The 14627-nt window shown below is 44.8% G+C and overlaps 1 protein-coding gene across 1 annotated transcript in view; it reads left to right on the plus strand.

Moving 5' to 3' along the window:
* Positions 1-14388, plus strand: part of PTDSS1 (phosphatidylserine synthase 1) — a 30042-nt gene extending 15654 nt beyond the window's left edge. The window contains exons 8-13 of the mRNA XM_075270331.1: positions 1781-1893; positions 4513-4578; positions 5056-5155; positions 6657-6725; positions 8130-8196; positions 12508-14388. Of these exons, the coding sequence (XP_075126432.1) occupies positions 1781-1893; positions 4513-4578; positions 5056-5155; positions 6657-6725; positions 8130-8196; positions 12508-12596 (504 nt within the window). The 3' untranslated portion in view covers positions 12597-14388. The remainder of the gene's footprint in view (positions 1-1780; positions 1894-4512; positions 4579-5055; positions 5156-6656; positions 6726-8129; positions 8197-12507) is intronic.
* Positions 14389-14627: the final 239 nt, after the last annotated feature.

Raw genomic sequence — 14627 nt, forward strand, 5'->3', positions numbered from 1 at the left:
TTGGAACAGCTGCAAGGCCACATTGACAGGTGACCCTGCAGCTGTACGGGGATGTATAGGGCGTTTTTTTTGTGGGGCCAGGTGTACTTTTTAGATATACCATTTTGGGAAATGTTTATTGCTTAGATCACCTATTATTTAATTCAGAGGCAAAACAGAGAGAAAAACCCGGCAGTTTAGCACTTTTGATTTTGACGTTCACTGTACATAAAACTATTAGTAGACCGGGCATTTTCAGACACAGGGATACCTAATGTGTATGTTTCACAGTAATGTTATACTTTTATATGTATTCTAGGGAAAGGAGGTGAACTTTTATTTATTTTATTTTTTATTATATTTTTTTTAAGTGTTTTTTTTTTTGTTTGTTTTTTTACTATTTTAATATCCCCCGCCTAGGGGGCTTGAACCTGCAATCATTTGATTGCAAGTCCCATAGACGGCAATACAAGTGTATTGCCGTCTATGGGAGATTCTATACATTACTATCGCGGAGGGTCATAGACCAGCCGCGATAGTAATATATATCTATGACAGGCCTGGGAGCCTTCATTAGGCTCCCGGCTGTCATCGGAACAGGTCGGCTCCTGCGGCCTCGCCGTGCAGGAGCCGGCCTGCATCACTAAAGGTATGGGGCCGGTGGGGGGGGCTAACTGACTGCCGGGACCTGTGGAGGAGGAGTGGGTTTGCAGCATGGCCGCGCTACTGCCACCGCTGGTTTTCTTCAGCGGCAGTAGCGCGGCAATCTGCAGGCCCCGGCAGCTAAGACAGTCCCCGGCATCTGCTGTAATAGACCGGCGGATGCCGGGGAGTGTCTTAGCTGCCGGGGCCTGCAGTATAGTCACACTCCTGCCGCTGAAGAAAACCAGCGGTGGCAGTAGCGCGGCAATCTGCAGGCCCCGGCAGCTAAGACACTCCCCGGCATCCGCCGGTCTATTACAGCAGATGCCGGGGACTGTCTTGGCTGCCGGGGCCTGCAGATTGCCGCGCTACTGCCACTGAAGAAAACCAGCGGTGGCAGTAGCGCAGCCATGCTGCAAACCCACATTCAGACTATAAGACGCACCCTCATTTTCCTCCGAAATTTTGGGGGGAAAAAAGTGCGTCTTATAGTCCGAAAAATACGGTATATACTACCAATGCCAGTATAGTCTCACCTCTGGTACCCACTTAATAACTAGGGCTCCTGACATTCCCTCTCTCCCCCAATTTCGCGGCCCCAGTGATTGGAGAATACTTTGCTCCTGCTCTGCTCTACATTCACTTTCATGGGACTCTAGTGAATAGTGAAGCAGGGAGAATAAGCCAGAAGTGTCTCAGATAGGACACCATTGTAAGTCAGAAGATGTCATATAGGAAGGGAAACTCTGCTAGTCTGATGGGACTGCAATGATTATAGATTTCCAAGTCAGTGGTTAACACCATTCATTGCAGCAGACCCTGTAACATGCATGCAGATAGAAGACGCATGGCTACCATGTCCAGTGTGTCCCAGCTCCTTCAATCTAACTACTGGAGAGGGTAAAAAAAAAACCTTTGACATCTTTTAACTTGTCCCATCCGTCCCAATGCATTCTGTACCCCAGTTTGTAGTTTTGTACATAACCAGCCCCTCTGGACTATGGAAATGACCATTGACTAGGCTGAGCCATGACCCATGGACGGTGTAGCATCTGAATCTTATGGTTTGGTCTCCGACAGCCCAGAACCTCAGAGATGTAGAAGTTCACTTTGTATGGAATAATAATAGTATTTTTCTTGTCTTTTCTTTCCCTCTCAGCTGACAGAGCTGAATACATTCTTCCTAAAACATATCTTTGTATTCCAAGCCAGTCACCCATTGAGCTGGTGCCGGATTCTCTTTATTGGCATCATTACAGCGCCGACAGTCAGGTAATGTACTAGAGCCATTTCCTATAGAACACACTGAATATCTTTTCACAAAGACTTTACCTTCCCAGCCGGCGCAGGCCCACCCGGAGGTCTTCAAATTACCAGATCATTTTGTTATATTTATAGCTATGAAGATCTGACATCTCGAAAGATAATTCCGGTAGGATATAGACTCGGATGTCTTACTTGGAATAGGCTGCTTGACTTTAAGAAAAGAAACGTAAGACGTATAGGATCGGATATATCTAGAGACTAGCCTCTGCCCACGTCTGCGTGTTGGTGTCGTTGATCCACCTATATTCAGCAAATTGATGCCGTCGATGGTTCACCTGCTCTTAAGCTGTCCTGTTCCTCACACCGTGCCTGTGATTGTTCTGGCTTCTCAGCAGCTGAGGGACGCCATATAAGGAGTGTGTTGTTGGTGTTGATAATCCAACTGCTCCGGCTTTTCGGCAGCTGTCATACTGGCCTGCCCCTAAACTCGTTCCTTGTGCTGTACCCATGATTGTTCCGGCATTTCAGCAGCTCGCTGGGACACCATAGTATGAGCGTGTTGTTGGCATAGATGATCTGCCTGCTCCCGCGTTTCGGCTGCTGTTAAGCTGGCCTGCCTCTAAACTCATTCCTTGCGTTGTGCCCATGATTGTTCCGGCATCTCAGCAGCTTCCTGCGACACCATATAATGAGCGTGTTGTTGGCGCCGATGATCCCCGTTAGCTCCGCTTGAGGAGAACTCTGTGACTTCTGGCTACGTTCATAGCTTTCGTTGTATTAGAATTTTGCAACAAATCAGATTTTCTTATCCCCGGCATGTTTAAAAGTAGCAAACTGCTAATTTGGATTAAAGGTGCTTTCCCATCCAGTGTGTCAGCACTGCCTGGAGCAGATCAGATAATACGCAAATGCATGTACAGAATGGACTGAGGGTTAGCTGAGTGTTTACATACAGAGATAACAGACCGGGCTTTATCAGAACCTGAGATAAGCTGCTGCAAGAGCAGTGTAATATAGTATGTGAACATAAATTCATAACAGTTGTGAAGCCATGTCATTATCAGGATAAAAAGTAGCCTATTTTTGATCGAGTTTAGAAATTATCTATGTGCCAAATTTCATTCAAATCTGTTCAGCGTTTTTTGCGTGATAGAGGAACAAACAGCCAGTTAGGGGCCTGACACTGATCCCTTTATGCCAATACAAAACCAAATCAAATAAATACTAACCTACAGCACTCCCATTACTTATTTAGCTTGCTTACATAGCGCCATCATATTCCGCAGCGCTTTACAAAGTTCACAATCTATGTTCCCTATCAGGAAGTGTTTGGAATGGGGGAGAAACCCCATGCAAACATGGGGAGAACATAAAAACGTCATGAACGGGTGGGTTCGAATCTAGGACTCCTGCGCTGCAAGGCAACAGTGCTAACCCTGATAATTGGCTATAAAGGAACTAGTAGTGCAGGGCCACATATTAACAAGGCTATAGTATAAAACAGCACGTAGGACTAGCACAGCGAAGGTTACTGTCTGCAGCCATGGAGGTCTCGGACAGTGTAGAGGGTAATGTCTGTACGCCTGATTCTGGGTTAATTGAGGGACTAAGAGCAGAATCACTGATGTTTTATAGTCGTAAAGAACTTAGCATCGACATCTGTGATGATCAAGGACAGTAAAGGGTTAATGTCATGAAGAACCTGGTGGAGGATAACGAAAGGGTTAATGCTGCAGTCTCATGTTCTCAGGCCCCATCTCTGATCATAGGAATTATTGCAGGGAGGGGATAAAGAGGATTGTACAACTGGAACTATACAGCTGCACAGTTCTCTCTGGGATAAAAAAAAAACAACACTATTGCTCTACTTCATCTTTAAGAGGGATAGCTTCGACCATACATCTTATAGGGAAATTAAGGGGATTTCATGGACTTACTAATTGATGACGTATCCTTTGGAAAGGATTGGAAAATTGGCACGGGTCTAGCTCTATGGAGAATCTGAAGTGTTTGGGTGAGTGCTGCAGCCTCTTCAGGGCTGTACATTTGTGCGTACACTGTGCTTGGCATCAAGGCTGATCATGTTCACTCGAATGGGACTGAGCTTCAATAAACATGACGCCACATGACCTGTTAAGTGGAAATGGTGCTTGGGGAACACTCCAGCCAATTCAACCAGCTGATCCATAGGGGTTTTGGGTGTCAGACCAGTGCAAGATCTAGCCTGCCTGTGATGAGACATATGGATGTTTCCTTAAAGGCATGGTCAGATGTTCTCATTCAGTCTATGGGCTAGTGCCGTATATCAGATGTCTGATGACAGCCATGTTTTGGTACATTTAATTACAATGTACATGGTCCATTTTCTACACTATATTTATTACTTATTAGTCCTCCAGAAGCAGCACCACTATATATATATATATATATATATATATATATATATATATATATATATATATATATAATATATGGCAGCTCAGCCCTAATTGCTTGGATGGTGCTAAGTAGCAATACCAGATGTAACCTATGGACAAAAGTGGCGCTGTTGTTCTAATTTCTGACCACCCCTAATATAACGTACAGCTCAGAGCGGCACTTTATTGTCTATTTTATATTTTACAGGCAGTATTACGCATATCTGACGGATACACAGTGCAAAAGAGTGGGCACACAGTGCTGGGTCTTTGGGTGAGTATTTATGTGATGTGTATATATAGATGCTGCACACTGAATAACTTAGTTCTTTAAACCTTTCGCTTGTGGGTTTGGAGTAACTTTGCGTTTCTCCTTGTAAACAACAATTCATTGAGTGGTCTTTCGATTTCGATTCGTTGCCCGGCCCTATGTTGAAGTCTTTTTGTGTTCTGGTTCCTCTCCTACATGATCACTGGATATTTCCCAGACCTTGTCTGACCATAGATATCACAGTTGGAACCAGAGTCGTTGGTTTTGGCCTTCCAACCCTGACCGGTTCCCCTTTAACGTGACCGCTCCAACCAATCCCAGGCCTCCGTGGTCTCATACCCATACATGCTAGTATCATGTGAGAACGCTTTTGTCATAAAGAGGTTAATATAATTCCTGACCTTTCTGTCTTCTCCATCACCCGTCCGTCGATAAAATCTCATCCAGTTGTATCTGATTCCGTCTTATCTTATCTCACAGGGCCATCGCCTTCCTGGAAGCAATAGTGTGTATTAAGTTTGGGCAGGATCTCTTCTCCAAGACCCATCTGCTGTATGTGGTGCTGTGGCTGCTGTGTGTGGTGAGTACATCATTAATATGTCACTGTCCAGACTTAAAGAAGTTCTTTTCTCGTGTGTCTTAGGCAACCTGTTGATACATACTATGATCTTATTTGCTTTGGCAGCAGCTATCTGGCATTGGTTGCTCGTGTTCAGCTCACCGTTTACAGACATGACTGAATCCCTTTCAATGCAAGTTTACTGTTTTACGCTAGAGCCAGGCTCTCCATCTATAAAGGGGCCTGTCAGGTCTCCGACTTTCGTCGGCCTCTGTGACAGAGACTCTCATATTCTAGATTCACACTAGTGTTTGGGTTTCCATTAGAGATGATACTCGTACTCGTTCGAATACTATTGCTATTCGCAGTAAAGATTTGATTCAGAACCAGCGTTGATTTGCCGAATACTATAGCATTCGGCAAATCAACGCTGGTCCTGCAGCAGGCTCGTCCTTGCTAGTCGGGAAAGCTGTCAGCTTGCTGTTACGAGGGAGCTTACTTTTTCTCATAGGAATGCATTGACCAGCGTTGATTGGCCAGTGTACAGCATTCGGCCAATCAACGATGGTTCTGCTGGAGGCTCGTCTGTGAGGAGACTGCTGTGGTCCAATCTTAGACTCCGCCTCCTTACAGGTGAGCCTCCGGCAGAACCAGCGTTGATTGGCCGAATGCTGTACACTGGCCAATCAACGCTGGTCAATGGATTCCTATGAGAAAAAGTAAGCTCCCTCGTAACTGCAAGCTGCCAGCTCTCCCGACTAGCAAGGAAGAGCCCCATGCAAAACCAACGTTGATTTGCCGAATGCTATAGCATTCGACCAATCAATGCTGGTTCTGCAGGACGAGTAAGGGCCGGTTCACATTATCGCTTGCCTCCCGTCTGGAAGGAGTCTGCAGGAGGACGACCCCCCCCCGAGCGTAATATCAGCGCAACTGCAAGCGCTGTGCAGTTAAAGCGCACGGACCCCATAGACTATAATGGGGTCCATGCTCTTTAACTACACAGCGCTCCTCCTAAACACTCTCCTCCTGCTATTCGTGGACTTGGTGACTCTCCTTTAGTCAAATAGTGGTTTCCCCTGAAACGAGCATTTTTCCCATAGACTATAATGGGATTCGATATTCGATTGAGTAGTCGAATATTGAGGCTCTACTCAAAACGAATCGCGAATATTTCACTGCTCTCTCATCTCTAGTTTCTGTTCTTTGGATCCTCTTGGAGCTGAAAAACAGATACACACAGAGGCACAAGATGCTCACGGGCGGACACTGACTGCCAGTTTCCGTCTTCTGTCCGGTTTCTTGGGGAGAAGACGGAAACCCACAATGCGGAGACCGGGCACAGATGTGAGCCCGTCCTAAGTATCTTCCCTCATCCTTTATTTATCCCTATTATATAGTTCTACCTTCATTTGCCATTTCTCATCCGAACCTTAACTTTTCTAGCTCTCCCTTCTTCGTACTGAATGTATTTCTACCTTCGATCCAACTAGATATAACACTAAATGTCTGTTCATTGCAGGCGATTACAACTTTCCTCTGCCTGTATGGAATGGTGTGGTATGCCGATCACTGCGGACAACGCCAGAAGGTACGATAGACCCCCGATCAGGGCTAAGTAACATGGCAGCAGGACATTTTGGCTAGAGTTCCTCTATAAATACACGCATGTTAAAGGGATCCTATCATTTATACTGAATTTTTTTCTGCTTATCACGTGGGATAGCCTTGAGAAAGGCTATTCTTCTCCTACCTTTCGATGTCTTCTCGGGGCCATCGTTCCGTAGAAATCCCAGTTTGCGCCGGTATGCAAAGGAGTTCTCTCGCAGCACTAGGGGCGTCCCCAATACTGCGAGAGAACTCTCCAGCACCGCCTCCATCTTCATCAGGAACTAGGTCTTCTTCCGGGGGTTGGCTTCAAACTTCTAGGCCTAGGGCAAAGCCGACTGCACATGCTCGCCGGCCACAAGAAAATGGCTGCTTACGCAGTATTGTAAACGGGCATTTTCTTGTGGCCAGCAGGCATGCGCAGGCTTTGCCCAGGGCCTCGAAGTTTGAAGCCAACCCCCAGAAGAAGATGCGAATAAGACCCTGTTCCTGAAGAGGATGAAGGCGGCACTGAAGATTTCTTTTGCAGCATTGGGGACACCCCCAGTGCTGTTTGAATGCTGGGGCCCGCCCCCAGTGCTGTGAGAGAACTCATTTGCATACCGGCGAAAACTGCGTTTTCTAGGGAACGGCGGCACGGAGAAGACCTCTAAAGGTAGGAGAAGAATAGCCTTTGTTAAGGCTATTCTTGCGTGATAAGCAGAAAAAATTCAGTTCAAATGATAGGATCCCTTTAATACATGTATTTTGTCCTTCATTGCTTGTATAGGCCTTTTTAACCCCATTTATTTATCCTGTATGGATAAGCTATACCTCCTATCTGTATAAGGTTTCAAATGCTGAGAACCATTTAGGCCGCATATCGATCACCATAAAAATAAAACCCGTAACAAATGCGGTTTTTCTCCCATTCCACCCCATTCTGTATTATATTTTCCATGTTTCCAGTACATAGTCTGGCGTATTATACGGTACCATTACGAAGCAGAATTTGTCCCACAAAAGAGCTCGGAACAGAAAAATGGTTATGGCTTTTGGAAAAAGGAATATTGAAAATCAGAAAATGGCTGTGGTGGGAAGGGGTTAATACAAGATATTACAGAGTGTCTTCTATTCACATGTGCTATTATAGTCAGAGATAGACTGTAATGTATACCGAGCACGTTGCGTCCTGGGTTTGCCTTTGTATTGCAGTGACGGCCTTTGTATATGTTTTATATGCACCTCTATGTAGGAGAGCGGACTTTTGTCTTATTACCTTAAGATTCCGCTCAGCACTCTCAAGAATAAAGCAAGAAGATAAACAAAGATCCCTTTCTCTCCCATCCACCTCCTTCTAGTCTATAGGTCCTTGACATTTACCAGCACATTGTGTGATTCTTTACAGAGCTTTTCCGAGTGTGAGGACAGCACTTACAACACGGATGTTCCCTGGCACCATACGGAGAAGACGGGTAAGTGCTCGTGTACGTGTGATACCACTAAGGAGGCTCACAGCCATAAGTGCGATGTGTGGTGCTGTATTAGGGTTGACCTTAATAATCGCCATTAATCATGGTAATATCTCTAATCGCGGATTATACGATATCCGGACTATGTTATGTCAAATGAATCTATAACCTGGATGCACAGTAAGGAACGGATGGAACAGTTTCTCTATAAATCAGCAGTTGTAATCCTATTAATATTATAAATGTGAAAGTTTGGATGTTTGTGAAATCACGCCTAAACCACTGAACGGATTTGCGGGAAATTTTGCATACACTTACCTTGAGTCCCGGATTGAAACATAGGCTACTTTGTAGAGCCCTAACCCACCGGACTTCACGGTAAATCACGCCGATGTTCACTACGGTATCAGTTTGAGGACCTAAGATGACGTCATCCCAGACCCTTGAGAAGTCAGCGGATTGGCTTGTGCTGCAGTGTGGGTGGAGCTATAAGCTAAAGAAAATGGCGGCGCTCACTCACTCGGGAGAGGACCTCACATACAGCCTGAGTTTCCAGCCACGCGCCTGGTGTATCGCCTATGGCTTTTCGATGAGTACGCCAGGACACTGCCGTGTTCCGCGGAAGGGGGTTGCAGAGGAAGGAGGGGTAGGGGGGACTGAGGAAACAGGGTGAGAGGGGAGGCAGGGGGAACCGCGGGAGGGGATGCCGTGGTAGGAGGGGGGGGAGTGGGGTACACGAGAGGGGGGGGGCTGCCGGGTTTAGGGGTTCAAGGGGGGGGGGTTGGGGCAGTTTCTGCAAGGGTGGGGGAGTTTCTGCGAGAGGGGGAACCGGAGGTAGGCGCGGGGGTTGCTGCGGGAAGGAAGGTTAGGTGGGGTGAGGAGGGGAGAGTCGGAGGTCAGTGTTGAGGGGGGGGGGGGGCGTCGGTGTTGGACACCGAGGTGGGTAAGGGGAACGGGAGGGGGGGGGGGGGGAAGGGGTTGCCGCCAGAGCTGGGTGCCGCGGGAGAGGGGGGGGGGCCTAGGTACGGCAGGTTGGTACCATAACCAGCGCCAATTGCCTACATGTATGCGGCTCAGTTATAACGCCGACCTGCAGACGAGGTCGCGGGCAGATGCTAGTATAGTTATATTATTCTTATTCTTTATTCTTATGGTAGAGTTGGAAGGGACCTCAAGGGCCATCGGGTCCAACCCCCTGCGAGTGCAGGTTTTCCTAAATCATCCCAGCTATATGTTTATCCAGATTCCGCTTGAAGATTTCCATTGATGGAGCGCCCACCACCTCCCGTGGCAGCCTATTCCACTCTCTCACTCCCCTCACTGTCAGAAAGTTTTTCCTAATGTCTAATCTGTATCTCTTTCCCTTTAGTTTCATCCCATTGCTTCTTGTACTTCCTTGCGCTAATGAGAATAGGGGAGATCCCTCTGCACTGTGACTACCTTTCAGATATTTGTAGACTGCTATTAAATCTCCCCTCAGCCTTCTCTTCTGCAAACTAAACAATCCCAATTCTTTTAGCCGCTCCTCATAGGACATGGTTTGCAGACCTTCCACCATTTTGGTTGCTCTTCTCTGGACTTGCTCCAATATATCGATGTCTTTCTTGAATTGAGGCGCCCAGAACTGTACACAGTATTCCAGGTGTGGTCTGACCAGGGAAGAGTACAGCGGAATAATGACCTCTCTTGATCTAGATTCAATGCTTGTCTTAATACATCCCAGAATTTTATTAGCCTTTTTTGCAGCAGCACCGCACTGTTGGCTCATGTTGAATTTGTGATCTACTATTATGCCCAAGTCCTTTTCCCCTATGCTATCACTTAGTTCTATTCCTCCCATACTATATATGTTTTTTGCATTTCTGTTACCCAGATGTAGAACTTTGCATTTGTCCCTGTTAAATACCATTTTGTTCGCCTCAGCCTATTGTTCCAGTGTGTCTAAGTCCTTTTGAATACACTCTCTCTCCTCTCTAGTGTTGGCTATTCCTCCTATCTTCGTATCATCTGCAAATTTTATGAGTTCCCCAATAATTCCATCGTCCAGATCATTTATAAAGATATTAAAAAGTACTGGGCCCAGAACAGAGCCCTGCGGCACCCCGCTTTTGACTTTCTTCCAGTTCGATGTGTAGCCATTTAGTATTACTCGTTGTGCCCGATCATTAAGCCAGTTGTGAATCCACCTAACTGATTTTTTGTCAAAGCCATACTTAATAATTTTTTCAATAAGAAGGTTATGTGATAATAGTAATATGCGTGACCCCATAGGGTCAAAAATCACTGCCAGGCACTTATTTCCCAGAGAAGCTAAGGATCAGGATAATAAAAGTCTTCCTCCTGGCTACATCATCTTTCAAGGCAGAATTGGCTGTTATCACTAAAATCTCTATTCTGTGTACTCTTCTATATAAGTTACTAGCCTCTAACTGCGACTTCTTCTGCGGATTGTTGGCGTTGATGATCCACCTATATTCAGCAAATTGCTGCCGTCGATGGTTTGCCTACTTCGGCGTTTTGGCAGCTCTTAAGCTGTCCTGCTGCTGAACTTGTTCCTCACACCGTGCCTGTGATTGTTCCGGCATCTCAGCAGCTCGCTGGGACGCCATATAATGAGTGTGTTGTTGGTGTTGATGATCGCCATACTCCGGTGTTTTGGCAACTCTCAAACTGGCCTGGCACTGAATTTGGTCCTCACGCTGTGCCCGTGATTGTTCCGGCATCTCAGCAGCTCGCTGCGACGCCATATAATGCATGCGTTGTTGGCGTCGATGATCCCCTTCAGTTCCGCTTGAGGAGAGCTCTCTAACTTCTGGCTCCTTCATAGCTCTTGTTTGCGACAAATTAGATTTTCTTTTTCCAGGCATGTTAAAAATTGACAAACTGCCAATTTGGATTAAAGGGGTTTGCCCATGTCAGTTTGTCAGCACTGGAGCAGATCAGATAATATGCAAATACATGTACACAAACCACTGAGGGTTAAGTGTGTTTACACAAAGAGATAACAGCCCTGGGACCTGAGATAAACTGCTGCAGGAGCAGTGTAATATAGTATGTGAACATAAATTCATAACAGTTGCGAAACCATGTAATTTACCCGGATAAAAAGTAGCCTATGTGTTACTCGAGGTTACAATCTATTTATGTGCCTAATTTCATTCTAATCTATTCAGCCATTTTTGCGTGATTGACTAACAAACATCCAAACTTTCACATTTACAACTCTTTGGAATCCTACTAATATTGTTTACTTAAAGGGGTTGTCCAGGATAAACTAAGAATTAACACCTAAACTAAACCCCTTTCCCTCACCTAACTTCTAATTTACTTCAATTTTAAAAAAAAAAAATCTATTATTACTAGAGATGAGCGAGTACTATTCGAAACTCCCGTTTTGGAATAGCACGCACCCACAGGAATGAATGGAAGCGGCCGAACACAGACTTTGCCGGCGGACGGCCGCTTAACCCCCTGCATGCCGGCTGAGTCCATTCATTCCTATGGGTGCGTGCTATTCGAAACTGGAGTTTCGAATAGTACTCGCTCATCTCCAATTATTACACATATTCCTGGAGCCGTCATGTGACCGTCCCAGGGACAGTTTCTGATAATCCAGTGACGTTCCGTTTCACCTCTTCCGAAACAGAATGCCGCCATCAGTGTTCTCTCTGACCCTAATCTATGTAACTATGCCATTTGTGTCTCATGGACAGACTCCCTTTTAAGTCCTATTGTGTAATGCATATTCTTTGCCTTATCTTTGCGGTATGTCTTGTTCTCTGTTTGCCAGTAGATGGCGCCGTAGGACTGTACAATCTATTACCATATAACATCATTGCGGTACTTTACAAAATACATGTTTTGCAATTTCATGTTTTTTAAAACACAAACAACCATTTTAGCCTCTGCTTATAGGATGTTGCCTTTATCTATTTCATTTTTATTATAAGCAGCCACAATGTAATAATAATAATTATTATTATTATTTATTCCATGTATTTTTATTTATTATAATTTGATATTTATATATTTTATTTTGTCTTATTAATAAGAATGATGAAAGTAACGATATTATCATTGTTACAATTTTCTTTATTTTTTTTTTATTTATGATGATTTTTACTATTGTTTTGTTAATAATAAAAATAATAGTATCAATAATATTTTACTATTGTTGTTATTGATATTTTTTTATATTTATAGTTTTTTATATTTTTTATTATTGTTGCTTTTATATTATTTATTATTATTATTATTATTATTATTATTTTTACATATTTAATTGTAATTTATTTTTAATTTTTTTTGGGACAGACGTTCCAGTGAAACACAATGAAGGTAACACAACGTCCAGGAGAAGGAATCGCAGGGGAAAAGTCACCAATGGAGTTGGAAAGAAATAACTGGGGTGTTAGAGAAGCCTTAATACAGGCCTAGGGGTTGAACCTGGTGCTGCTGATCTCTATGTACTAGGGTTCATTCATTCACAGAGCATGAAGAAGACACAAGGACGGACTGGTTATCAGCAAGTTGAGGCTCTTGTGACTCCTGAGAGAGCTTAGGGATCTTACGTGACTGTGAATACCCAAAACCATTGACGTTTGTTGCCCTGCTGACCCTGGATCCTGCTGTAATGTGTCACCGGTGTCAGTAGGCTTCCATTACACGCCGGCGGGCACCATGCTGCACGGCTGAGACGATCAGACTTTTTGTAATGCGCAGTTCTTCTCTCTGCCTTCCATGCTTGGCTCCCTGCTGATGCGCCACTCCTTGTAGGCGTTATTTTACCGCATAGCGTGATCTTATCGATGTTCTTGTTGTTTTTGCCTTCTATGTACTGTTCACATGCAGGTTCTTGGAGAAGGCCGGCGTGACGTCCTGCTTTTAATGTTTGTAATTTTTTTTTTTTTTTTTTTTTGCGCTCTCGGCAGGGACCGCCTAAATGACAGTCACATGGCCTGTATATATTTCCACTTGCAGACCGCACCGGCTTTTGTAACTTCATTTTTTTTTTTCCATCTTTGCTTTTAGAATTTAGAAAACTATTGCGACGCACAAGAGAAGAAACTCCATGTTATAAAGTGAATCTCCACCTTGTATTTTGTCATTTATTGCTCCATATCTTTGTGCTGATTAACTTCTTAAAGGGGTTTTCCAGGCTGAATAATTGAAGACCTATCCTTAGGAGGGTGGGTGACGACACCCAGAGCCCCCGGCCGAGCAACTCTTTGTAGAGGCTGCAGTGCTCGGGTGAGTGCTGCAGCCTCTGTAATGCTTACCAAGGACAGCGCTGTACATTTGTGCAGTGGCTGTGCTTGGTATTGCACCTCAGCCTATTCACTTGAATGGGACTGAGCTGCAAACGGGTTATGTGACTCAAGAACGTGAAGTCAAATAGCCTGTGAACTGGAAGTGATGCTCGGGAAGTGCTGCTGTCATTTCAGACAGCTAATCAAATTCATGGCCTATCCTATGGATATGTCAAGTCCTGGAAAACCCCTTTAGGCTAAAGCCCCACGTTGCAGAAACGCAGCTTTTTTTTGTTGCACTTTTTTGAGCCAAAGCCAGGATTGGAATGAGCAGAAGAGAGAAGTATAAGAACTTCCTATATATTCCCCATTCTTTTTGTAGACGTTCTTGGCTTTGTTTCAAAAAACCTCAACAAAATCTGCAACAAAAAAAAGCTGTGTTTCCACAACGTGGGGCTAAGGCCTTAATATATCTTTATAGAGTTTCTGATGCATTGCGCCAAATGCCCTGCATAGACATACAGTTGAAAGGTATCCTAAAGCTGCCTACAGGGGGAGCTAAGTGCAAACTGTGTTATTATAGCATTTATTGTATGCAGGGAGCACCATCTAGTGGTCACTGTAGACAGACAACAGGTTAGCATTACATATTTAAAGGGGTTCCCCAGGAATTGCAGTCCTGGGCCGAGAGACCGAGGGAAGGTGATGCATTAAAAAAAACAAACACCGCCACTGTTTCCCCGCTGCTACCTGGTCCAGGGACTTGTCCTCACCACATATAACTGCTGTGACCAATTGATGGCTTTGGCGGTCACAGGACACATCACTAGTCCCAGGTCCTCTTCTGAGACCACTGATTGGTCATAACCGGCAAGGATTTTCCGCCAGAACAATCTCCCAGGCTACACTGTACCAGACAATGGCGGGCAGGGTCAATGGGAGTATGTGGGGTTTTTTTTTTTTGTTTTTTTTTTTTTTTTTGGGGGGGGGGAATGCATTCACCTGGGTAACCCCTTTAAGTCTATGCAAGGGATCTGGAGCTCTGTATCAGAGAAAAACTGCTCTGACTGCTAAAATCTTGAAAAATGTACACAGAATTTTGAACTTCTGGAGATGAAAAGGAGTCTGGCAGAGGATCAATGTTAATCCTGTCTCACCCGATTCTGGTAAGGGTCCACGGGGCAT

This window comes from Leptodactylus fuscus, chromosome 4, assembly GCF_031893055.1.
Source record: "Leptodactylus fuscus isolate aLepFus1 chromosome 4, aLepFus1.hap2, whole genome shotgun sequence".
Classification (NCBI taxonomy): domain Eukaryota; kingdom Metazoa; phylum Chordata; class Amphibia; order Anura; family Leptodactylidae; genus Leptodactylus; species Leptodactylus fuscus.